The 26,062-nt window shown below is 42.4% G+C and overlaps 1 protein-coding gene across 1 annotated transcript; it reads right to left on the bottom strand.

Annotated features, from left to right (window-relative positions):
- Positions 1–179: 179 nt before the first annotated feature.
- Positions 180–24,674, bottom strand: LOC123080543 (uncharacterized). The gene is made up of 7 exons (XM_044503471.1): positions 24,541–24,674; positions 24,093–24,150; positions 17,504–17,607; positions 16,681–16,750; positions 12,300–12,556; positions 11,305–11,421; positions 180–388 (listed from the first exon to the last, which is right to left on the bottom strand). Exons 3-7 carry the CDS (start codon positions 17,591–17,593, stop codon positions 269–271), a joined length of 654 nt encoding a protein of 217 aa, XP_044359406.1. The 5' UTR covers positions 17,594–17,607; positions 24,093–24,150; positions 24,541–24,674; the 3' UTR covers positions 180–268.
- Between the last annotated feature and the right edge of the window lie 1,388 nt (positions 24,675–26,062).

Genomic DNA, 26,062 nt, shown 5'->3' with positions numbered 1-26,062 from the left:
TTTTAAGCTCTCTTAGTCCTAGGTCCTCTTGGTTGTCAGCTCTTATAGTGCTTAGTTGACCCCCAAAAAATGAAAGCACTAGATTTTTTGCCTTTCACCGAAAGGAAGCAGAAGAATAAACATAATGTTTAGACATTAATGTTTTAAGTAGACTGGTGGTTCAAAACTGAATGGCCACATCATTCTTTCAACCAACCACCAGTATATATACTACTAGACGGATCTTGTTTCGATATAAATATTTTACCAAAATAATTGGCAGAAAAAGTCACGCCCCGCCCACCCAAATGTAGAAGGGAAGATTAGCATGAATCTTGATACCCCAAAGAAAGCCAACTGTTAGTGCTTTCATGCATCTGTCAAACAAGATACAGAAAGTTTCCCAAACCTGAAAAATAGCAAAGAAGCTCAGCTTAATGAGCGAAACATAGGATTAATGGAAATATTATAATGCAGAGATTACTGCCGGTAGGTATAAATATCCTTAATAATAGCAATACAATCATAGCTGAACAACTCTAAAAAATTATGGCTGCAAAATGTTCACCGGAATTCTGAATGTGTGGTGCTCTGAAAAACAGTAGAAGCTTCAGAGGCCCCATTATTACTTGTCGTTTCTAAACAAGTTTTTCTAAGCAAAACACCATTGTGTAATGTGTACAAGTGAAGTTGTAAAAGAGCCAGCCAGCTGAGATGCAACTAAGATTAACATATTGCTATCACCTTTATTTAATTAAAGCTTATACTCAAACCATTGCATACGTGCATAGAATATGAACTGCTGCTACCTATAAAACTGTATATTAGCTTCTCTACTTAAATGGGCACGTACATTGAAGTGAGTGAACTAAAGCACCAGATGTTTGTAAAGTAGAAACTGAAGTTGTAGCTACAAGCACAGAAGATAACAATATGGATATTTTCAACTTGGAGACTGAGAATTAATGCTGGCAATTAGATGATATACAGTGTTGTTTTAAGTGCCGGCATCGCTTGATACTAACAGAAGTAACAACTCTCAAGGTATATAAAAGAGAAGTGAAAACATAGTGAAAGTGGGTGGCTGCGCCGCCAATACCTTTATTGCAGAGAGGATCTAAACATCAAGCCTGATCAATTCCTGGAGGCGCCGTCGGGCGAAGCCCAGCCGGCGTAGGCGGCGACAGGGCCTCTTCTCCCTCTCTGCGTGGATCTCCCGGCTGGTGCGGACCGGCTGGCCACTGGAGGCGCCGAGCTATGGCGGGGCTCGGCGGCGCGGATCCAGGTGCGCTCGATTGCGGTGGCTGCGGGTGCGGGTGCGGCGGAAGCGTCTTGGAGGTGGCGCGGCGGCTGCGGGTGCTCTGCTTCGATGGAGTTGAGGTGGCCAGATTTGGTGTGGGGGCTGGTGGTGGCGGTGTGTGCGCGCGGCGACCTGGTCAGGGACGGGCGGTACGGGAAGGCTTCCCCAAGGCTCCTTGGCTGCTGCTGCTGGTGGGCGGGCGGCGGTTCGTGGTCCGGCGGTGGTCCGAGGCAGCGGCCATGGTGGGGAGGCACAGAGGTGTTTGGTGGGGGGTTGGTCAGGAGAGATGGGGGGCTAGTGGTGTCCCTTCGTCTTCATCGCCGGCAGGGGTGCCAGTTGTGGATTCGTTCCGCTCCTCCCCTCCCCCTCTCCCCGGCCTAGTGTTGCGTGGTCTTCGGTCTGCCGTTCTTCGGATCTGGGCGGTCGCTGGCGGCTCCGTCAGTGGTTGGGGTCGGTAAGGCCAAAGCCGGTGCCTTGGTTGGTCGTGGAGTTGTCGGATGGTAGGGCGGCAGCCCTTGTGGTGGGAGGCGCGAAGTTCGTGGGCGGAGCATGCGTCTCAGGTGCAGGCGGGCAATCATTGTTACGCGGGTGGCGTGGTTGCAGGTGGTTGACGAAGCTAGGATGTGGCGGCGGGGTGTGAGCACCGGGGTACACCTCCTGCCCAGTTTTACATGCCGGCGGTGGCGGCGGCCGTTGCTATCGTAGCCCTTCCTGAAGGCACCGTCGTGGTGCTCTCACTCCTCGTCTTGCTTCGGGTGAAAACCTGATCTTCGGGATCGAGCGGTGGAGGCTATCCTTGGTCGTTCCCTTCTTGGAGGCACTGTTTTGGAGTCTTGGCTTCGTTGTTGTCCGTCTCACTTCTCTGTCGTGGACGCCCATGATGGAGGTCTCTGCAGGCTCCAAGCGGTCTTCCTCCTCGTCATCTTTAGTTTGCTTGGTAGTCGGTGGGGTGGTGTGTCGGTGCCCGGGACCGTTGTATCTTGCCTTGGGTGTGTGGTGTGTGTTTGTATCGGCTTCAGTTGTAATTGGTGATGTTTGCTTTATAATATAAAGCGGGGAACCCTTTTTCGTCAAAAACCAGGTGCAACTTGCAACTCAAAAGTGAGGACAATTTGCCACATCTCATTGCTAGGTGGACCATAACAAAAAATAATGAAACACATGTCGATCGCCAACTATTGATTATTGAGAAGGGCACCAGATAATCTCTCACAGAAAAGAAGACCAAGATAATAAAAGGGAAAGTCAATTCTTGAGTTGAAGAAATAGAGACATCAGGGAGGTATATTGCTCACTAGTACTGTAGGTAGTAAGAAGACCCCCAGAGGCTTAGGTAAAACCCAAAATTGGTTCTGTAGTTCAATAAAGGAGAGACATGGGGCAGATTAGGACATCAAAATTACTTGGTAATTTTGGCATTGACACATGCAATATTCCCTTCTTCCGAAAGGGGTACCGATAGAAGCATATATTTCATGCAACAATGTAACAATCAGAGATAGAGCTTATTGCTTACAATTTTTATGCATCAACAAAGAAAAATAGTAGGCTCATAGTGGATCCAATTCATATGTAAGCTCATGACGATATAATAAATATCTAGAACATTAAGAACTACCAGCTCCCTCAACATCATTCTCAGATGAAAGGCCAATCGTAAGAACTACCAGCTCACTCAACATCACTCTCGGATGAAAGGCCAACCGTTCACAACATAACCATGTAGTGATGGAAAGAAGGCATGCGGAACAAGACTTTGTTTGAGCTGCAATTGAGTAGGACGGACACCTTTGTGATGGAAAGTGGCGACCAACTTGCCATCCATGTCAACCTGAAGTAGCCACTCGGTACATTTGATCAGCACGAACAATTTACCATCCGCATGCACGGCAACCACATCCCACAATTCATCGTCCTCATGATTTTTACACAACGCCTTGATCTCCGTTACCGGCAATTTAATCTGGCACTTTAAGATACAGTCCTCACTTTCATACTCCTGCAGCACCCATATATCAATGATTGTCTTTGCATCATTAGAGCTGGACATGCCAAGCTTACCATCCATCTCAAATAGGGCATCACACCCGCCAGAAAAAACCGGAGCAAGCATCATCCGGATCGACTCGGCTATGGTGTCGAACACCATTATCATGTTGCTATCGCTCCCATGTCGTACTAGGCAATGCAAGCAACCACACAATAACACAGATGTGTTGCTGAATTGAAGTTGATTGGTATCCGCAGAGTCAATGTACCTCCACAGCTTGCCAGATCCCAGTGATAAGACGTAGCAACCAACTTGATTCCTAGCTTTCCAATTGGTGCGGTCATGAAAACGAAAAGAAGTTTGCTTTGTGGATTCCGAAGAATGCATGAGCAGTCTGTACTCACCTGTAGGCGGGTGAGGGTAAATTCCCAATAGGCTAAAGCCAGAGAGCCTACCGAGGCATGCAAACTGACGAGTTACCGGGTTGCAGATGGTGAAGTAGGCGTAGCAGAAGGAGAGGATGAGGAGGCCGTCAGAGGAGGCCACCGGCCGGAAGTGTGCGTAGTCAAGTCGCGCGACCGAGTGAAGCTGGTCGGCTGCGAGCGCTGCCCGGTGGTTGAAGGGGATGATGTCTGTGGACTTGACATCGTTGCCTTCGCAGCAGTAGCCGTAGAGGATGGGGAGGGACGTTTGGCGGCCATGATGGAAGAGGAGGAAGTCGCGGGCGGAGGTGACGCTGCGCCAGATGCAGCAGACGGCGCGGCAGCGGAGGAGGGATTTGGGGTCGAGGCGGACGAGGATCTCGCATATGACGATATCATCTGGGAGGCCGTGGAGGAGAGGCGTGGCTCCTAGTCTTGCGGCCTCCCTCATGGTCGTCCCCGGCTGGCAGCTGCTTCCGTGCAGGCGGAGGTGCGCTTGTGGCGGCGGCGTTTTCTTTAGAGATATATAATCTCGCTCAGATACGCTTCGCTTGCGTATACAACTCTGGGATAGAGTACAAGACGGACTGGGCTTTTTTTATTTGCCGGCTGGGCTTAGCGTTAGGCCGTTAGCGCACAAGGAAATCGCTGTTAACGTGATAGTAGGAAACTCTTTTTCCTAGCCCCTGAAGAAAAATCCCTGAATAAAAAAAAAAGAAAACCTGAAAATAAAAGTCTCCCATATGTCAGCTTGCATTTGCATCATCATGTCGGAAGCACATGTGTGGCTGCGTTGCTCGTCACCTATAAAGTAGACGAGCGTACGTACGTTCGCGGTTATTATTAGAGAAAACACACTTTTCCTAGATACTGTAAAGGAAGCAAGAACTGCAACCTTGTATCCAAGAGCACAGTGCATGCAATTCATGACGACAAATCGCAGTTCCTAGCACACTTCATTTATGAGCGTTCACAACCATATATAGTACTCCAAGAACCATTTGACATGTCGTCGTGAACTTCAGCATGGATCAATCATCGCTCTAGAAGCATTCATTTCTGAGAACACTTTCTAAAAATATTTGTCGTATTTCAAGTTTGTTATTTTTACAGGAAACTAGGTCACATACACTGACACAATGTGAAGGTTTTCCTTTTTTATTTTTTTATTTCTTATGCCGGTTTCGAGATGCGGTTAAAGTTGACGGCATGACCGTTTGTACGTATGTGTGGAATTTTGCAACTCTTGGCGGTTCTCTATTGAAATAGCTCCTTTTGTTCCTGAAAATTATTTTTATAAAAAATAAAGATCAAACTATGAAGTAGATGTAGTTCAAATTTGACCCAGTTTCTACTGAATCGACGAACTTTTGTCTTTTTGATGAGAGGTGAAGCGAAAGCATTTGCATGCAACCATTTGGTCAATTGCACATAAAATATGGTCTAATATTTTTTTTAAATGTAGTGGTGACATTTTGCAACAAATATTTGCTACGTTCTTCACAAAAAAAATGACACTCAGAAAATGAAAAATTATTTTTTTCTGCAAAGAAAATGAAACCCCCAAAATCAACATTCTTTGCCATCCCAGGATACACACATGTGCACAATATTGGGTCATTTTAACCACTGATCAAGATATCTTCCAATATTTCGATAAATTGGCTGATTTATCGCTTACCATTGTCTGACCGATAAGATAAATCGAACGATAAATCAGTCGATATGGTGATTAATTGGCAGATATGCTGATAAACTGGTCGATTTACCCCTTATCATGGGTCAACCGATAAGTTCCCGATAAGCAATATCCCCAACATTGATTTTAACAAACCATGCCATTAATGTAGCCATAACATTTGTCATTTGCCCTGAAAGCCATGAATCTTCATTCATGGCAGCTTATTTCTGTGAACACTTTTTAGAAATATTTGTCGTATTCAAAGTTTGTTATTTTCCCAGGAAGCTAGGTCACATATATTAAAACAATGCGAAGGTTTTACATTTTTTTTTTATTTCTTATGCCGGTTTCAAGATGTAGTCAAAGTTGACTGCATGACCGTCTGTACCTAGTTGTGGAATCTTGCAAAATCTTGGTGGTTCTATGTTGAAATAGCTACTTTTGTACCTAAAAATTATTTTTATAAAAAATAAAGAGCAAACTACGAAGCAGCTATAGTTCGAATTTGACCCAATTCCTACTGAATCGGTGAAATTTTATCTTTTTATGCTAGGTGAATAGAAAGAATTTGCATGCAACCATTTGGTCAATTGTACATAAAATGTGGTATAGTATTTTTCAAAAATGGATTGGTCCCATTTTGTAACAAATATTTGGTAAGCTCTTCACAAAAAAGCCATTTTTGACACTCCAAAAATGAAAAATGTTTTTTTGTGCAAAGATGATGAAAACTCTAAAATCAACATTCTTTGCCATCCGAAGATACACAAATGTGCACAATATTGAGTCATTTTAACAAACTATGCCATTAATGTCGCCATAACATTGGTCATTTGCCCTGAAAGCCATGAAGCATTATTCATGGCAGCTCATTTCTGAGAACAATTTTTAAAAAATATTTGCCATATTTCAAGTTTGTTATTTCCCCTGGAAACTAGTTCACATATATTGACACAATGCAAATGATTTTTCATTTTTTGTGATTTTTTTTGAATTTCTTATGCCGGTTTTGAAATGCGGTCAAAGTTGACGGCATGACCATTTGTACCTATGTGTGGAATATTGCAAAAAAAGTCTTGGTGGTTCTCTGTTGAAATAGCTACTTTCGTATCTAAAAATTATTTTTAGAAAAAATATAGAGCAACCTAGATAGCAGTTGTAGGTCAAATTTGACCAAGTTCCTACTAAGTCGGTGAAATTTTGTCTTATTGATGAGAGGTGAAGCGAAAGTATTTGCATGCAACCATTCACTACTAGAAAAATGCTTATAGACAGTATCATAGTAGTAGCGCTTTTTATAATAAAGCGCTGCTACTACTTATCAGTAGCGTTTTTCATAAAAGGCACTACTGTTATGCACTTACCAGTAGCGTTGTTTTTGTAAAAAACGCTACTACAATTGCCAGGCCGTTGCCGGCAGGCCAGGCATAGTAGTAGCGCTTTTATGTATGAAGTGCTACTGCTACCGGGCGTAGCAGTAGCCCTTTCTACATATAAGCGCTACTACTACGGGCTCTTTATCCAGCCCAACGGCCCGCGCTCGACCTCTCTCTCTCACTCCCCCGCCCTCACACACTCACTCGCCTCTCTCCGCCGTCGTCGCCGCCGCCCTCCCCCGCGCACCGCCCTCCCCCGCGCCGGAGCTCTCCCGCCGGCCGCCCTCGCCCGCGCTGGCTCTGCTCCCCCGCCGGCCACCCTCGCCCGCGCCGGCTCTGCTCCCCCACCGGCCTCCTCCCCGCGCCGGCCTCCTCCCCCGTCGGCCTCCTCCACCACCGTGAGGTACTCCTCCTCCATCCATTTAGTTCATTAGGTTAGGTAACTTAGGTGAATTTAGTTAATTAACTTAGATGTTTTTTAGTTAGGGAAGTAGGTTAGGTAACTAATTAAGTAGATGCTAATTTAGGGCAGTGGTGTTTAGTTTATAGAAAAATTCAATATAGTTTTTTTACTGTTTTTTAGTAAGTGTTTAATAAAATTAGTTAGAAAATTAATAGAACTAGTTAAACTGGCTTATTTTTAGTAAGTACTAGTTTATTTTATTTATAGTAAGTGCTTAGTTGAACTAGTTGAATTAATAAAACTAGTTTATTTTTAGTAAGAAAATTTAGGTATATGAGATTTGATGATCTAATTAAAATTTTACTATAGAACTAGTTTATTTTTAGAAAGAAAATTAATAGAACTAGTTTATTTTTTAGTTAAACCAATTATTCCCGCATCGACGTCGACGATGCCTATCCCGCATCCTCGTCGTCGACTCGGCAGAGGAGGCCTGGGCTTGGTGAGGAGCATGTCCGGGACTGGGCTCCGCCGGGCTGATACTGGGAGGTGCTACCTTCCGGGGGCGTAGCTTGGTGAGGAGCCAGCCCGTCGTTGACCCGAACCTTTTTTGGTGGCGGTTGGGTGGGCCAGTGGCAGTGCGGAAGGAACATTGTGCGAAAGGCAAGAATTGGAGACAGGATAATCTGCATTCTCCATAATGGAGAGTCAGGGCCTATCTTGTTTTATGCTATTTTACCTAAGAGAAGGTAGTGGGTCCTAGTTAATAATACTCATGATCATGTGCTAAGAACAACTAAATAGGATTGGTTAGATGACTATGATGATGATGTGGTATCGAGTAGAAGTTGTATGATCGATGATGATGAGTATGACTTGTTATTATGATACCAATGATGAGTTATTTATTATTATGATCGATGATGCATGATGCTAAGTTGTTATATGAGCATGATGAGTTATTATATATATCAGTAGGTGAAATGAATATGGATTAGATTCAAGTGGAGCCAACATGTAGTGCACATCGAAAGTACTATTAATCCAAACAAGTTCAAGTTTGGATTAGAGTAGTACTTTCGACATGCACCACATGTTGCCTCCACTTGAATCTATGCCACGTTTATTTCACCCACTGTTATATAGAATAGGTAATCATGGTCATAAAATCATATGATGAAAGTACTGTATATAAAACCACACAACGAAAATAAGCTGTATTTTTAAAAATACAGGAAAAGTTAGTAGCAGCGCTTTTTAGAACAGGCGCTACTGCTACTTAGGTATAGCAGCAGCGCTTTTTAGAACAAGCGCTACTGCTAACTAGGTATAGCAGTAGCGCTCCCATTCCAGCGCTACTGCTACTAGTTAGCTGTAGCGCCTTAGTGGTAGCGCTGGTACCAGCGCTACTACTAGCTATAAAACAAGCGCTACTACAAAATGTGGTCTAATATTTTTGAAAAAAATTTGGTCAATTTTACACAAAATGTGGTCTAATATTTTTGAAAAAATGGAGTGGTGCCGTTTTGCAACAAATATTTGGTACGTTCTTCACAAAAATAAAACCATTTTTGACACTCAGAAAATGAAAAATGTTTTTTTTCAAAGAAAATGAAAAACCCCAAAATCAACATTCTTTGCCATCCCAAGATACACACATGTGCAGAATATTGGGTCATTTTAACAAACTATGTCATTAATGTAGCCATAACATTGATCATTTTGCCCTGAAAGCAATGAAACTTCATACATGGCAGCTCATTTATGAGAATACTTTCTAAAAAAATTGTTGTATTTCAAGTTTCTTGTTTTTCCTAGAAACTAGGTCACATATGATGGCACAATGCAAAGGTTTATTTTGGAATTTTTGTGCTAGTTTCAAAATGCGGTCAAAGTTGACGACATGACCGTTTGTATCTAGGTGTGGAATGTTGCAAAACTCTTGGTGGTTCCCTGTTGAGATAGCTACTTTTGTACCCAAAAATTATTTTTATAAAAGAGCAAACTACGAGGTAGCGGTAGTTCAAATTTGACCCAGTTCTTACTAAATTAGCGAAATTTTGTGTTTTTGATGAGAGGTGAATCGAAAGCATTTGCATGCAACCATTTGGTCAATTATACATAAAATGTGGTATAATATTTTTGAAAAATGGAGTGGCCCCATTTTACAACAAATATTTGGTAGTTTCTTCACAAAAAAACCATTTTTCACACTCCGAAAATGAAAAATGATATTTTTGTGCAAAGAAAATGGGAACCCGGAATTCTTCCTATCCTCCACATTTCATAGGAAAATAAACATTAGCCTAGACTCAATGGAAATATCCTATGATGTGGACCAGAGGACATCTCTTTTCTTATTACTATTTGTAGGATTTGATACACTTCAACACATCCTTATTCCTCCAAGTGCCCAACTTTGCACGATCGGCTCTAGGCCTCAGGGGCCCATAGGTACTCTTTGGTCGACTTGGTCTGTCAGGCCCATACGGTATGTGCCTCTGATAGTTTAGCACTACTCGCAATTTAATGTCGTTTATATTGTGGGGAATGTAACCAATGCCCATAATAGCAGAGGTGCACTGAGGGAGTGGGTGGCATGTGTTGACGCTCGGTCGACCGATGTGTGATATTCTAGCAATATGAATGGGGAGGAGCACTCGTAGTCCTGCATTGAAGGTGTAGGCCTCATGTTCAAACTCCGTCATTAGACGTAATACCTTTGTGACATATTGTTGTGATCGTTGATCCTTGTATGATTGTCTTCCCCTCGGATTTCTAACATGTATTACACTATTGGATAGCACCATCCAAATAACCCCATTGGATGTTTGAGGGTTATTTTGCCACCATGGCAGGATATGCTGCCAAGGATGTGATACTTTCTTCCTTTCTTGGGGCTTTAGGGATAAAGAGAGTAGGAACACTTTTATTTCAATGATACTCAGATCCAACGTGATATGGTAGCCCATACCGGCAACTAATACATGTCAACACTCCACGTGTGATGCCACACACCAAAACCACTTCAGGGGGTTGATCAGGGTCTAAACCTTGAGGGGTCAGAACACATAACCTAAGGGGGGCAAGTAGACTTTTTATATCTCGTTGGCATCAACACCCCACGTGTGTAATTTTCAACATATCACCCCCCCCCTAGTCTTTAGAGTATCAAGAATTATCTGATTTATCCATTTTTGTCTTTTCCTCACCTTTGTGTTTTATTCCATAGGCTTTTTGTGTTTTATTCCATAGGCTATCATGTGCCCCATGACACTAAACCACGTAAGGGATTAAATTTGTTAGATGGGGTAAACTATGGAATAAGGGGACGGTAAAAACTGAAAACAATAATCAAGTAGACACTCAATAAAAAGCAAACTAAGGAGTAAAAGGTTGCTCTTGCTTATAATAACTTCTAGTAGTGCTCTTCTCTACAGTTTCATAGTAGAGAATCATCTTACACGACTTGGACTTGTAGATCCCTATTTGGATCAAAATGATCAAGCATGTCAATGGAATGTTAAGACACAACAGTGAGAAGGGGCAGAAAGCCTGATCACTCTTCTCCCAAAGCAGGGTCACACTAGAATCCATTAGCATTAATCGAACGAAAATATCCCAACTAGCATAATTTTGCATTTTGTGACTTGCGAAGAAATAAATACAAAAAACACCAAGTATCCTCCATGGATTCAACTTCAACAAACAAGAATCCTCGTGAGGAATTACCAATTAGAAAGCCTGACAACCAATTATAGTTACTAATTGTAAATTTCGCATCAAATGAAACACAATAGGGTATTAAACCATCTTGAACAAAATGGAAGATTGAGAACAGTACAACATGTTTAACCATAAAAATACTCCCACTAGGGAAAATGGTATTAGCCTTCTTTAGGGAAACAAAAAGGGTATGCTAACTAATTATCAATCAACAACTCATTTAGCTCACTGCGTATTTGAAACTATGATGTAGAACATGTTAGTTGCATATGACCTTTAACAAATGTAGTTGAATCTTGTTAATTGCACATGATTTTACAAACCTTGTTAAATGAGCACGTTGGTATTCGAAAAACTGGTTATAGCACTATTAAGGATGAGATCAAATAGGAATTTTTCATCAAGTAGTGAATGAGAGTCCAGTTACCTGTGAAAGAGGGGCGGTCCAACCTTTTAAGAGGGGCCAATCAAGCGCTGGCCTAAGGTCCTTTGTATCGGCAGCCCAACATCCACCTTCACCTATTGGTTTCTCAGGACAAATTATCTGTAGACAAGGACCAAGTAGAAAAAGTACAATACAACTCATATTAAATGCACCACCAAACGAAGCAACAAATGCAAGTATTGTAAATTATACACTCGTGCAATGAAAAGGGAAATAAGTTTGTTATCAATACAAATAAAATCCAACAAGAAAATATTACAGTACGAACAAAACAACAAACCATGTGTGCATAGAGACATTCAAATCCTTTTATCGAATAGAAAGAATTGCCTTCTTTTTGATGCCATACCCGTCATACTTCGGCTAAGACCGCTCTCAATTTTTCATCTATAGCACAAGCAAAATTTGGTACCAACAACACTAGTGGCAGATATATTTACAGTTGTGGTTCTTCTCCTAGTGTTATGAATATGAATTTTCTTTTAAGAAATTCTTGTGACTTAGCACTAAGGATCATTACTTGTTTGATAACTTACAACTTGTAGTCCTTTCTCTGTTTCACATTATCGCCATGCACCAGTACGACACAACAAAATTTAGTATAATCTTTGTGCAAATATAGCAAGCACGACTTGAAATCAACATGTGTGCAACATGTTCACTAAATAATTATGTGCAGATATAGCAAGCATAAAACTTGGGTCCAAGTCAAAACAAGAAATAACTTGTTCCGGTCAAAAAAAGCATAATAAATTGTCTTTGCTCAAAAAAAGCATAATAACTTTAGAAATCATTATATGCAAATAAAACAAGAATATGCATTCATACTCCAACCCTAATGTGATTTTCTGAAAATGGAAAATGTGCTAACCTTTTGACAAAACAATTAAGATGAGTTCAAATAAAAATGTCTAGGTATTTGATTTCATGAAAGGGGCAAGCTGGTGCCATTTGCATTCACCAATATAAATTCTTACCTTAACTTTGTCTTCACCCAGCAACTCGATAATTTTGCCAGTCCAGAAACAATCTTTGTACCACCAGTCAATCAAGTCACCTACTTTCCAAGGACTGCTTACAACTGCTACAACATCCATCTGTGGCCAATGCTCAGGAATATCATTCTCCCAACACCATTGAGGAAAAGGAGGTCGTAACATGATCTCCCTATTTTGACCTGCTTTCTGATTACGACATTTTGGGGGAACTTTGTAGAGTCTATTCCATCTCCTTTCTGTCAGTATATAAAAGGAATAATTTACACATATGGAAAACTAGTGTTGACAGTCTCGGATAAATTATGTGCCGTTGCAGGTTTGTTGGCACAACTTTCACGGAATTGGGTCTCTTAGTCCAAGCCTATTGGTAATCACTCGGATGCCAGATATCCGGCTGAATTACTTTGTGAATTTCTAGCCCTAGTGGACGTAGCCCCTCAGGATCCGATTAATTGTTGGTAGTTGATCGGAGTCGGAAGAGTAGAAGTAGGATTTATTTTTTGAAACTCATGGACTTAGCTCTCTCAGCTCCAAGCCCATGGCCATCAGCCAAATTCCGACTAAACTAGAGTACAAATTCTTTGAACTTCATGGACTTGGCACTCTGAGCTCCAAGCCCATGGCTATCTGTTAGATGTCCGTCGTCCGACCGAATTTAGTTTGTGCTTTTCTTCTAGTGGAGGGCACAATTAGTGCACACACTGGGTGTAGCCCTTGAGGCTACGATTAACTGCTGGCAGTTGGTCAAAGTCTCTAGAGTAGTACAGAATATTAGTACTTTATGGACTTAGCTATCTATGCACCAAGACCATAGCAATCAGCCAATTCGGATGAACCGACTGAATTAGAATTAATTGCTTTTTGAACTTCATAGACTTGGCTCTCTAAGCTTCAAGCCCATGACAACCAGACGGATTCCAAAAAAATCAACTAAAATAAAGTTGAATTATTTCCTTAGGACTTTTCTTCCAGTGGGGGCACGAGCAGTGCACCCACTGGGTGTAGCCCCCGAGACTCCGAGTGATTACATGTAATCAGTTAGTGTTGGAGTCTCGAATGAACTACTCTCCGGGTTTAATTTTCATCTTCTGTTTGAACAGAAAACCTATGAGCTTGTACAATGACTTGCAGAAAAGGGATCAATTGCATCTTAACTGGAGACTACAATGGCGGTAAGTTCCATAAATCAAACTATCTTTAGTTAACCTTATTTCTCATCCCTGTCCTAACTGATTCTGACAGATACACCTGCTGAAAATAGACTATTGACCAACCAACTAGAGAATTGAGTATGTGCAAAAACCATCTGAAAGAGACTGGAGGCAAAAGATGTCAAGCTGGCCAAGGCTCTGAAGGAGAGGGATGCCGAGCTAGCGAACAAGAAGGAGACTCGACTGAAAACCAAGAAGGTTGAACATCAGCTGAATGAGTTTGAAGAAATTGCTAAACTGAACAAGTTGTACCGAGAGGAAGTTGAAAACCTTAAGAAAAAGAACGACAAGCTTAACCCTGAAAATCGGCAACTTTAGATGAACTTCCTTAGCCTGAAAGATCTTCAACACAAGGAGAAGGCCCATCATGAACAAGACATAGAAAGAATCACCCATGTTATGGAAGACAATGAGAGGTACTTAGTGGATCACCTAAACCAATCCACTTAGAAGCTTGCTGGTAAGTATTAATGTTTCAGTCGGATCACCCAAGAATTGCATGATATGCACTCTGGAAATCCACCATCTCGAAGATGGATCAGCCTACTCTGCGGTCTTCTTGTATTCTTCTAGCTCGAATGCCACCATTTGAGCATCAACGATATCCAAGCCCCTCTGCAGGCAATTCTCTACTCCCTTGACATTGCCAAAGATAGTAATCACGCCTTTTGGGCCAAGAATCTTAAGTTTCAGATACACATAACACGGTCAAGCCCTAAACTTGGTGTAGGCTGATCGCCCAATAACTGCATGCTATGCACTCTAGAAATCCACCACCTCGAAAATGAGGTTCTCTTTCTAAAAAAAATCTTGTCACGAAGCACTACCTCCAAGGTAATTAGCCCCAAAGACTCAGGGCTTCTTTCATGGGATCACTTCATGGAACTGCATGTAGATCACACTCAACTTGGATAAGGGAATGCCCATGTGCTTCAGCGTGCTGGCGTAGATTAAGTTTATCCCATTGTCGCCATCCATCAGTCCATACCGCAGTCGGTAACCATTCACAAGTGGATCTACGATTAGCTCTTAGAACATGCACTAGCTGATCCAACTAATCAAAAGTAATGGATATTTCCGACCAATCCAAGTATTTAGGAGTTGAGATTACGACGACATTCACATCCACGACTACAAAGCTTATGCACACGTTTTGACTCAGGATCTGCAAAGATCAAGAGTACGCTTTGCTCTCTCAAATACCAGTTGTCTTGGTCATCCTCCTCTTCGTCTTTGCTCTTGCCTTCAGAAGGCGTTGATGGCCAACTTGCCTGACATCGTCGTCTTTAGAGCCATGCACTGCCGAGTGGTGTGGTTCAGGTATACAAGATTTCCATCATCGTCCTTGGTGATGTGGATGATACACGGTTTGTCCAGAATATCACCTTCTGTGGCTTCCTTTTTACGAGGTATCCACTCTTTCTTCTGGTTTCCTTTTCCTTTGTTTTGATTGGCAATTGCCACCAACTCGGTGCCGCTGACACCATCTTCCCATCTGACTTGCGCTTGGTGTTACTATTATTATTGTTGTTCATGCTTGGCCCTGACTGATTGTTATTCTTCTGATGAGACGGCTCTGCATGTCCCTTGCCTCTAAGGATTCGCTCCTCTTCCCCACCATTTGCATGGCCGTTTGCTATTTCCATCAGTCGGCCCAAGGTGCCAACTTCCAAGTGGCCAAGTTTCAGGCACTGGTTGCAATATATGATGCCTTGCTAAATTATGAATTGTAGCCCATCTCTGGATATACTCCCGAGTGGTTTCATTGGGCTTCTGGACGCACAACTACAGCTCCGTCATTCCATCAGGACGCTTGTAAGGGCCTTCATATTTTTTGACAAAAAACCCTCTGAGAATCTCCCCAACTGAAAATACCATTGGGCGGCAAGTGCTTGAGCCAAGCTCGAGCTGACCCCTCCAGCACCAGTGGAAGGTGATTCATAGCAACACCATCATCACTGCAACCAATCCGAATGAGATAATAATCAAGCCAAGTTTCAGGTTTGGAATTTTCGTTGTATTTATCACCATCAGATGCCATTCAGACTAAAACACAAGGGACCTGAAATATTAGAAGCACTCAGAATATCCCCTTCATAGTAACCACGCTCCGCCTGTCCCCGATTCTGGGCCAAATGATCCTGAGCATCACAACGGTCAATCATCCCTGCTTAGGACGGGTCAATCATCCTATGGCATGGAGAATCCCCATGACGCCAAGGAGACACATCTCATTGACGTGGTGAGTAGCCATAACATGGGGGTTAAACATCCTGGTGGCGAGGTGAATAATCATTGCGACTAGGTGAACATCTTCAGGCACAAGATGGATCTTCGTGGCGTGGTGGAGTCAGATCCCCATGATGCGACACATCACTAGATCGAGGAGGAGATACGCCCTGACAAGGTGGCAAAGCATTGGATCTGCGGCCCACATGAGGATTGTGGCTCAATGTTGTGGTATCAGCTCGAGCCGACTTGGAAAGCAACAGTTATGCGATTGCGTGTCCGCCTGGTTTTGTCACATTTTGTCACAAAGCCACTATGGGTGAAGCAATAACATGACGAATATCATCCACCGTTGAACCTAACGGCTAAATTAAATCTGCTATCTGAGTGGTTGCCCCTTGCATTGCGGTGTGCTGGGCGGGGTAGGCTCCCGCATCAGCAATTGGGAACAGGCACCTTCAAGACAGACTGGTGCCAGGAGTGTTCCGAGGACGCGCCATCAAGTTCTCCACCACTCGGGCCAAGCGCTCTCGCTCAGCCAATGTGGCTAATCGAGCAGCCTCCATCCGGAGGCCTACAGGTGTGGATTGAACTCCTAATGCCTTCAACACTTGTGATGTACACTTTATAGCAAAAGTGTGGAGCTACTCCCTTGTGTTGCTTCAGTAAGCTACAAGAAATGTAGGTTGTAGGAAGGGAGCTAAGCTACAAAGTTTTTGTAAAGTTCACCGTCAGCTCAAGATAGCCTTGACTCCAATAATCAGCATTTTTCTTCTCTTCAAAAAATTAGGCGGAAGAATTAAAACAATTATCCAAATAGACAAACACTCGAACAAACCTAGAGTAGGAAATAACAAATTTCAACAGAAGAAACTAATTTTATTGGCTTCTTGATTTATCGGCATAAAACAATTACTTACTTTCATCTGGATAGTCTATATACTCCACTTGACACTCCAGGTGACCGTCCCTGATACACATGTCGGTGAGCTGGAAATAAAATTGAGATGGTTTAGCAACATCCCATCTCATAATGCAAAACAAAATAGGCCTTTGTCCAAACTCAAAAGTAAAAATATCCAAGTTGGAGCATATGAGATGGATTACCACAAAATGAGATAAGCAGAATGGCTTGCATGAATGCAATGGAATTAATACCGATTTTGAAACCAAGAGAAACTGAGTAAATACAGATGCAGTTAGGAGAGAGGATAGATGAGGGGCCTTGTAATCTCAAAATTTAAGATTTGGGGAGGGCCTAATAAACCTGAACCAAGGGAGTACTTTTTTGATGAGGCAAAACTCAAAGATATAGCTACAAAATTAAGTTATTAATCTTTGAAATTTGTTATGGTGACCATGAAAAGTAAATAATATTTCCTTTAATCCATAATAGAGCTTATAGACTTTTTGGTAAGTCAAACCTTGTAGAGTTTGATCAGGTTTATTGAGAAAAATATTAACATTACTAATAACAAATAAATACAATATAAAAGTAGGGCTCGTGATGTATCTGTTGATATATGCCTCATATTAGAAAATTTCTCCACAAACTTGGTCATAGTTTACCAAACTTAAATTTCCAAAAATCTATATGCACAACATTATGGAACAAAGGGAGTATCACTTATGAAAGTATCATGTATGAAAATACGTGCGCATAGTAATTCAAAACGTACTAACAAAGGGGAGATGTATTTACAAACATGAACAAGCAAGAGTTAAAGAAATTGCACATTGTACCTTGCCACGGAACCATGCGCCCCTATAACCACGATCAAAGGATCTTGTCTCTATAGCATCTCCAACTTTAACTGGAAGTATTAGGTCCATTCGGAGCCACGCAACTACACCAATAAAATGTTGTGTCAACTCAGAAGATTAAGAATCCCAAACTCAACTAAGTTAAATAAAATGCATACCTCAATATCAACACTAAGCTACAAAAATAAATAATTATATCATCAGCAATACTCAGGCATGCTCATTCATGATCACAACAACTTCAACAAGCTCACTCCCACGAAGGTGCTTCAGAGGATTATCGCCCAGGAGATAACAATGCATGCATGGAAAAGCTTATGGCCTCAACATCTCACACTAAGAACATGGCATCGAAGACCATTAAGAAAACATGATAAACATAAGTGGATTCCCAAGATATCAATGGCAGTCACCATTTTAGTGACAGATTCTCAGTATGTCAAAGAATGATGAAAGAGATAAGAAGTTTGGTCAAGACACCACAAGAACTTGGGCAGCTCAAAGAAGAGTCTAACCAATAGGCCTGCTTCGAGTGTGCGAAAGCAGTCACTCCATTGTGGAATGTTTAGAACAAAGATGAGGGCAAGAGTCAGAACAAGATAAATCACCATGGCAAGACAATTCCACATGAAGTACATCTAACAGCTAGTATTTTAGGGATGCCGGGGTGGGAAATATCTTGCACATCCAATTTCTAAACTCCCTCATTTTCTTCATCTCGTCTGCTCTTCCAATGAGATATTTAGATAGCAATCAAGCCAAGGATTACCTTGAGGCTAAAGATCAAGACATGTTTCCATTGTCTCCTAGAGAGTTAGTAAACGCATGGTTCTTGCCACGCAAGAACCTGTCATCGGTCACAAATCAATCCTTTTTGTTTTTCTATCTTCCCAAGTAGTACCAAATTATCCAACCAAGAAAAAATCGTAATAATCTATGGTTTAGAAATCTTGTAAGATATGCAACACCTATGCAAGCAAGTAAAAAGTTATTTGTTATTTTGGTCAAGTTAGAACTGAAACAAGATCTCAAGCTCACAATGCCTTTGCCTTTCCTCGACTGTAATCCCACTAATATATATTTAATTTCAATTAGACGTGTGTAATTATTACCCCTTCATCCCATATTAAAGGGTGTTATTCGTTGTTTTTCTTCCTACACAAAAACAAGAAAAACAGGGTGTCCTATCTCCACCGATCCACTTCTCCTCGACATGCCCCACTATCATGTGTGCTTGAGTCATCCTCGCCTTGGCACCACTCTTTGAATAGCACCTCATTGACTTTGCCATTAACCTTTCCCTGTTAATTGTTACATGGTGTTGATTGTTCATGGCCATGCATGCGAGCGATTCCCGCTGATTGCTGCACAAAGCGCATGCTAATTGATGGTGACCATGCAACATGCTATAGCCCACTGTTAATTTTGGTACAACATGTGTGGCCTGAGGCGTGTGGGAGTGAGCACAAGGACTAATTAGTGGTGTCATTGGTCTTAGAAAAAAACCGATACGCCCTCTAATATGGAATATATGAAGAAGGTGTTGTATTTGGCATTCAAGCATTGGGTTTCCTTTTGGATCTTGCTTGATGAAAAGAGGAAATTTCATCGTGATGGGGATAGATCATTGCAATTGTTGGTCTTCAACGAGGAATGCCTAGTAAGCGCGAGTCATCAGCTCGCGTTGACTACATCCCTACCCTTTGTACACACCGCACGTCGCTCCTAGCGATTGAGTGGTCCGGTGAAGTGTTTGAATCGCAATGACGGGGGTGGTTCGCTGCCCCCAACGTCGCGAGAAGCCCATTAAACCTTAGCATTTAGAGGAAGGAGAAGTCGTAACAAGGTTTCCATAGGTATTGTTGTGACCCTGACCAAAACAGACCGCACACGCGTCATCCAATCCGCCGGCGACGGTGCTCGGCCAAGTCCTCGACCACCTCCCCTCCCCGGAGTGGAGGCTCGAGGTAAAAGAACCCTCGGCGCCGAAAGTGTCAAGGAACATTGTGCCCCCTGGAGGTGTCATTGGTCTTAGAAAAAAAGATATGCCCTCTAATATGGAACATATGGAGAAGGTGTTGTATTTGGCATTCAAGCATTGAGTTTCATTTTGGATATTGCTTGATGAAAAGAGGAATACCAAATATTAGGTATAACAACAAATGTACACATAAAGAACAATTTGAGAGCACTATACTAACTCATTTGAGCACTAGCAACCAAGTAAACCTCAACACGTGATAGATGCAACACATGAGCTCATATTCTGAGATAAATGCATATTTGTCCGTCAACTAATTAATTACGATCTAGCCACCAAAGGTGACTCAGAGAATTCCATCGGCTTTCAACCGAAAAAGTTGTGGCTTCGTCCTAAGCTCAAACACAACTTTCTAGGCCTCGCCTCTCCTCAAGGAACAACAGTGTGGTAGCGATTCCGCCTGTTGTGAATGAAGGAGGGGGCATGAACATGCAATTATTTTCACATCCATGTGAGCAAGCATCGCGAACTGAATCCATTCTGAGCTTTGGTTAGATGGTGCAGTGGCTTTGTCGTAGCAAGAGATGGAAGCTCTCGCTTCGTCACTTTTCTCGTCCATCCTCGGCGAACCCATGGAACACGCCAATTGCATTGATCTACTGAGCTGCATCTAGCGATAAACCTGTCCAAGTTCAAGCTACCTCTCTCTACGGAAGTGTGAGCCATGATCCATGCTTTTCCTGAGGACATGACTCTAGGCTTTGGACGAGTGTTTGCCCGTGTTCTTCCAATCCCCTTGAGTAACAGTCAAAGTTGATTTATTGGTGGCTATTGTAAAATTGTACCATCTCAGTGGAAGCTTGTTACACCTTCTCATTCAGGCTTTCTGGACACTGCTTCCAAAGAAAGATTTGGAGATAAATGAAAGGGATTTCCATCCTATTTATCCAAGTTCACTCCTCGAAGCTCATTGTTAAGATGATGGAGAATCGGCTTGTGTCTCGTCTGCCTGAGGTTGACGCAGCAAACAAGGGAGCAATTGCGAAGGGTCATAGCATTCCGAAACTTTTTCCTGGTTCAGCAAATGGTCAAGATGATGCATAGAAAGGAAGTTGATGCCGTTCTCATTAAGCTTGACAACTCGCGCACTTCGATTCGGTCTGGTCTGAGGCGGAGGGAGCAATTTGCATTGTTTTCGTGCACCATTAGCTCGGGTCCTCATCAATGGTAGCCCGAGGGACCTCATTTGGCATGCTTGTGTCCTACAATAGGGGGACCAATCTTTGATGCTTTTCATGCTAGTCATCAACATGCTCAATGCCGTGGTGGTTAGGTGTGACCATGCATGTTGACCATGCCTACCTTCGACACTTTCTAGAGGTGTTCGTGGGGGCTTCGGGCTTGTGCGTGAATATGGTTGAGTGTGATAGTGCGGATCAAGTTCGACATTGGGAAATTCCGACTGAACTTGCGCCATTCCCCAGTAGGCCTGGTGTACTGCTTACCAGGTACCCTAAGCTTCGGTACTGCATGCCTGCGCTAGTGTGAAACCTTGGGATGCGCCCAAATATAAGCTTTTTAGCTTGGTCCGCACTGCTAGATAGATGTTGGACCTCTGATAGGTTAGCGTGTTGCAGCCTCCCGCCCTTCCACATCCAGATGTGTGCCCTTTGTGCACAAGGTCACTGAAAACTATCAACCACCTCCTAGTCGGTTGTGTATCCTCTCGCGAGGTGTGCGTCGGTATCATGTGATGAATTGATGTTGCCTCCTACAAGGCATGACATGTTACAGTCCTCATGGAGCCTCGCCAGATAGTGGCTCCCCACTGTGGTTAGGGGTGGTTTCAACTTGGTGGCCACAACACCATGCAATCCATTTGACTGGAAAGAACTAGTTACTGGCTCCCCATTAGGACTAGCGGTGGTTTCAACTGGATGGCCACTGCACCATGCGATATATTTGACCGAAAAGAGATCAGTGTGATTTCAAGAAGAAATTCATGTCAGCAGCAAATGTAACTAACCAAATCAAAGATCAATGCCGACAACGGAAGTTGGTAGACAATGGTAGTCCAATGAGAATGATTACTTAGCCTTAGTTGCGGTTGTGGCGTGGCTATATCTGAGACCTTTGAATATCTCCTTGTAATTGTAACCCCTCTATATCTTAATATATAGACACAAACCGAGGGTTCTCGAAAAAAAGGTTGGCAGAGGCAGAATAAAAATTGCAACTCAAGCGTTGGGTGGCCTGTGAGGATAATAGAAGGAATTTTTAGCATCATAATCCTACTACTACGATTGAATACTGCAAGCACGGGCAAACAATTGATCCCACGTTCGTAAACATGTCTATCATGTAAAATAGGCAGATTATTTTGACTGTGATTCTTCTTTTAAACTTGTCTCCATTCCCTTATTTATTAGGGAGAATTCCTTATTTGGCCCTTCCTTAAAATTTGCTTCCCTTTTTGGCCCAAAAAACTTGTTTCTTCCCTTTTTGACACTTAAACTTGATTTTGTTCCTTACGTGACACTTCCATCCATTTTTCCATCCAGCGGTGTTAACTGGCACGTACAAAGACAGTTTTGCTCCTGGTGGTAGTATGTCAGCAAAAAAAAGGAGAAGGGGCGTGAACATGAATGGATGTAAGTGTTGCAAGAAAGCCCACTTTCAAATATTCATATCCACCCCCGCCCACCAGTCGTGTTGCAGCTCCATCCGGGAGAGCCTGGCATGCATGGCGTGTATCCGCGAGAGCCACGCTAGCGCCCAGCAGCAGCCGGCAGCGCAAACACACACACGCACGAGTACTCCTACACAACAAGCATGCACACATACCCAGCAAGCACACGCGCATCCAAACGGCAGCAAGCACACACAGGCATCACGGACGGACGCAGCACGGCACCAGCAAGGCAGCAAGTACTGGGCTTCCCGTGTCCCCGACGTGTCACCGTGTCGGCGCCGTCCCGGTGGCCATATCGCCATTTTTTTCTTTACCTTTAAATCAAAAAACATGATACTACACAGATATTGCATCGGACGTGTCCGACGTATTATATATGCGGACGTGCTAATCACACAAGTACGTGCAAAGCTAGCACAAGAAGCAAGGAAGCTAGCAACTCGATAGATTTTGCATGTTGGAACAGTCCACGCTAGTCTAGCCGGCACCTCACGTGCGTACGCGATCGGAGTAGCTCTTACTCGATTGGATCAATTCAATCTCGGCAGGTAGTGACTCATTCACCCGCAAAAAAAAAAAGGTAGTGACTGTAGTTTAGATGATTATTTAGATTTGATTTGATGGAGACATTTTTTGGAACGACTCGCTGGAGATACAAGTTATCAGAAGCTTGTGCTCTTGGCTTCTTGCAAATTGTAGCTAGTCAATCTGTAACAAAATGGCATGAGCGTGTGCCACAATCGAGGCGCGAACACAGCTAAGGGATATCACTTGTTGACATGCCGCGGTCTAATTTATCACCAGTAACATTAATCTGTACAAATTTATACGCTACAGTAGAGACTGAATGGGTCGTCATTATTCTGCTCCTAATGTAGTAATTATGGTTAGTCCCGTGCAACATTTTTTTGTATTTAGACATATGGTACTATTTTTTGTTTGTTTATTCAACCATGACAAAATATATATCATGTTACCTCTGTGTTTGCATGTAAATAATCTGGTCACATACTACACAAGGGGTAAAATGGTCTTTTTAGGTCAGACTTAACACCGCTACTAGCCAAAACTAACGGAAATGTCACATAAGGAACAAAATAAAGTTTAAGTGTCAAAAAGGGAAGAAGCAAGTTTTTTGGGCCAAAAAGGGAAACAAATTTTAAAGAAGGGCCAAATAAGGAATTCTCTCTATTTATTACCCGTAGATTGTATGATATGTTCATCCAATTAAGTTACATCTTTACCTAATAGTCCTAAGGCTTAATTAGCAAAAGAGACCAAAGTAAATTGGGGTTAGGGAATTTGATATGGAAAAATATTGTCAGCTTGCCTAGGTTCAGTGGAGATGGCAACTTAATGAAAGATGGGCTTTGATAGGCGAACTGCGAAATGGGATTCGACCATATGGCTATCAGGTTTGTTTATCTTTACTGTGATTTTGTGTTATCCTATAGTCAGATGTGTTTTAGCGAAATGTGCACTGAAACCACCATAATCAAGAAAGTCCAAGCCTCTCCCTTCTGTCCACCCCTTTATGTATGATACCAACAAAGTCTATTGGAACTTCTTTTTACCAGGCTTTTTCCCTTATACACATACGCTAAATGACATGTGATATTTGCAACAAAATAGCAATAAGGAGAGAAACACCAGTTTCCTAAGTGCGCCACACTCCTCTACTTGTGTTCTGTGCATAAGTGAAGATGTATCGACATTTAGGAATGTAGTGGTTAGTAATTCATAAACGAAGACAAATCTGGTTTCTTTTCTTTGCCCTCGACTTAACCACTGGAATGTGCATAGAGCGGCGCAATAGCGCATAAATATCATCATGAAACAATATCACCAATACTGACCACCGGAAGCTTTGGTGTGGCAATGACTGCCGGATTTACCTGAGTCTGAATTTCTTGCTGTTCCCGACCCGTCCCAAGCCCACGTATCTTGAAAAACCTGAGATTCAGCACAAAAACAAAACGGATTGAGTCGAGAACTACTGTCAACACGGAACCTACCTGTTGAAACAAAGACCTTTTGGGAACTGGCCAGTGCATGCGCCATGGATGGGGATTTCTTTTGCCGGTCAGCAAAAGAAACTGCTCTGCAAACGATCGATAGTGCACGGACGAAATCTTAACGATGCCTATCTTGAACGGTGCTGATTTGCGAAATGATTTTTACAATCTAATGGATGATCTGATCTATCGTCCAGATTTCGTCTGAAAAACTATCGTCCCTAGAGCAGTGCTCGTCAACAAAAAGACAATTCCCGCAGAAAAGGCGGCGCGTGGTGCGGGGAGATGGGGGAGAGGGGCGGAGGAGGGGAAGGGTGAGGCGGCGCACCTGAACTTCGCGGGAGAATCGGCCGGCGGAAGACACCACGCGCCTTGCGGCCGGGGCGAGAAAAGGCTTCTCCTGAAGGAAGGAGGGGGAGGCGGCGCACCTGGACTCCTCGAGGGAATCGGTGGGCGGGGGCGATAAAGGGTTTCTGGAGCCAAATTTGGAAAATCTGGCTGTTCCGCGCTAATGGGCCCCTCGGCTAATCAAATGGGCTTTTTACAGACATTTTACGAGTATCTTTCTAACTAATCTCCTCCCCTAAAAAAACAAATCTCCTCCACCACGTACACATTTTGGGCCCGCCCAACTAGTCTTTTCGGTTTTGGGATGGTTCGACCGGGTTTTTTATTTCGTCCTTTTGGGTTTTTCATTTTAGTTATTTCTTTTATTTTCCTATTTCCGTTATTTCTTTTCTTTTTTAATTTCCGTTACTTATTTTAATTCTCAATTTATCATCTTATTCTTATTTACCAATTTTACTTTTCATTTTGCGAGCATGTTTTAAAATGCTTATACTTTTTTATCAAATAAAGAACATTTTTCTGAAATCGTGAACATTTTTAATAAAATTTTAAACATTTTTCAAGTTCGCAAACATTGATTTTGATCATGCACATTTTCCGAATTGACGAACAAGCTTCTTTGGAACGTCAACATTTTCTTTAAACTGGTAAACATTGTATGAATTGACAAACATTTTTAAAAATTTGAAACAGTTTTTAAAATTCATCAACATTTTTTGAATCGATGAACTTTTTGCGTAATCCACAAAACAAATTGAGTTTTTTTTATCATTTTTAAAAAAATCATGAACATTTTTTCAAACTTATGAACATTTTTTGAATATGCAAACATTATTTGCAAAACCACGAACATTTTTGTGAATCCACAATCATTTTTTATCTACAAAATTTTTACGATTTTTTTTGAACATTTGAAAAAGTTTCACATTGGTTTTGAAATTTAGAATATTTTTTGAAATCCTGAATTCTTTTACAGAATAAATAAATAACAGAAAAGACAAAAAGTGAAATGGAAAAACAGGGTGCAGCCTGCACCGCGCATGGGCCAGCCCAAAAGGGGGCGTGGGAGAAGGATGAAGCGTGTTGGCCATCGAGCCAGCGCATAGGGCGCCAAATGGGAGCCCTCTAAAATTTCAGCGAGGTGGCCCTCTCGCCTTAGTTTTATCCCATCAAAAAGTGCCGCCACTACGATGAACGTTGTCCGTGCGTGTAGCATTCCTCTAATCAGGTTTACAAGTGCATAAAAGTTTAGAGATTTCCCCCCAAATTCAAAGGACTCTAGCAGATTTTTATTTATTGCTTAGAGCATTTCTACCCCCTTTTTCGTATTTTAACTCTACCCCACAAACTACCTCTATAGCCTTAGTTTGTCAAATTTTGAGGAGTTGAAAATTTAGCATGGGTCTTTGTGATGTGAGTTTGATCGATGGTCGTTCGTGACGAAGTCAGAGTCGGTTAATCTAGGAGAAGTGAGGATGGTGACGCCAATCTACAACTTTGAC

Source organism: Triticum aestivum, chromosome 3D, assembly GCF_018294505.1.
Source record: "Triticum aestivum cultivar Chinese Spring chromosome 3D, IWGSC CS RefSeq v2.1, whole genome shotgun sequence".
Classification (NCBI taxonomy): domain Eukaryota; kingdom Viridiplantae; phylum Streptophyta; class Magnoliopsida; order Poales; family Poaceae; genus Triticum; species Triticum aestivum.
The sequence above is the reverse complement of the archived record's forward strand: the minus strand, read 5'-3'. Positions and strand labels throughout refer to the sequence as shown.

Coding starts and splice junctions, on each gene's coding strand:
- LOC123080543 (XM_044503471.1), bottom strand. CDS start 17,593: ATGGACCTAATACTTCCAGTTAAAGTTGGAGATGCTATAGAGACAAGA. Junction 12,557..16,680: donor TATAGACTATCCAGATGAAA/GTAAGTAATTGT, acceptor ATATACTGACAG/AAAGGAGATGGAATAGACTC. Junction 11,422..12,299: donor TGGGTGAAGACAAAGTTAAG/GTAAGAATTTAT, acceptor CCTTGTCTACAG/ATAATTTGTCCTGAGAAACC.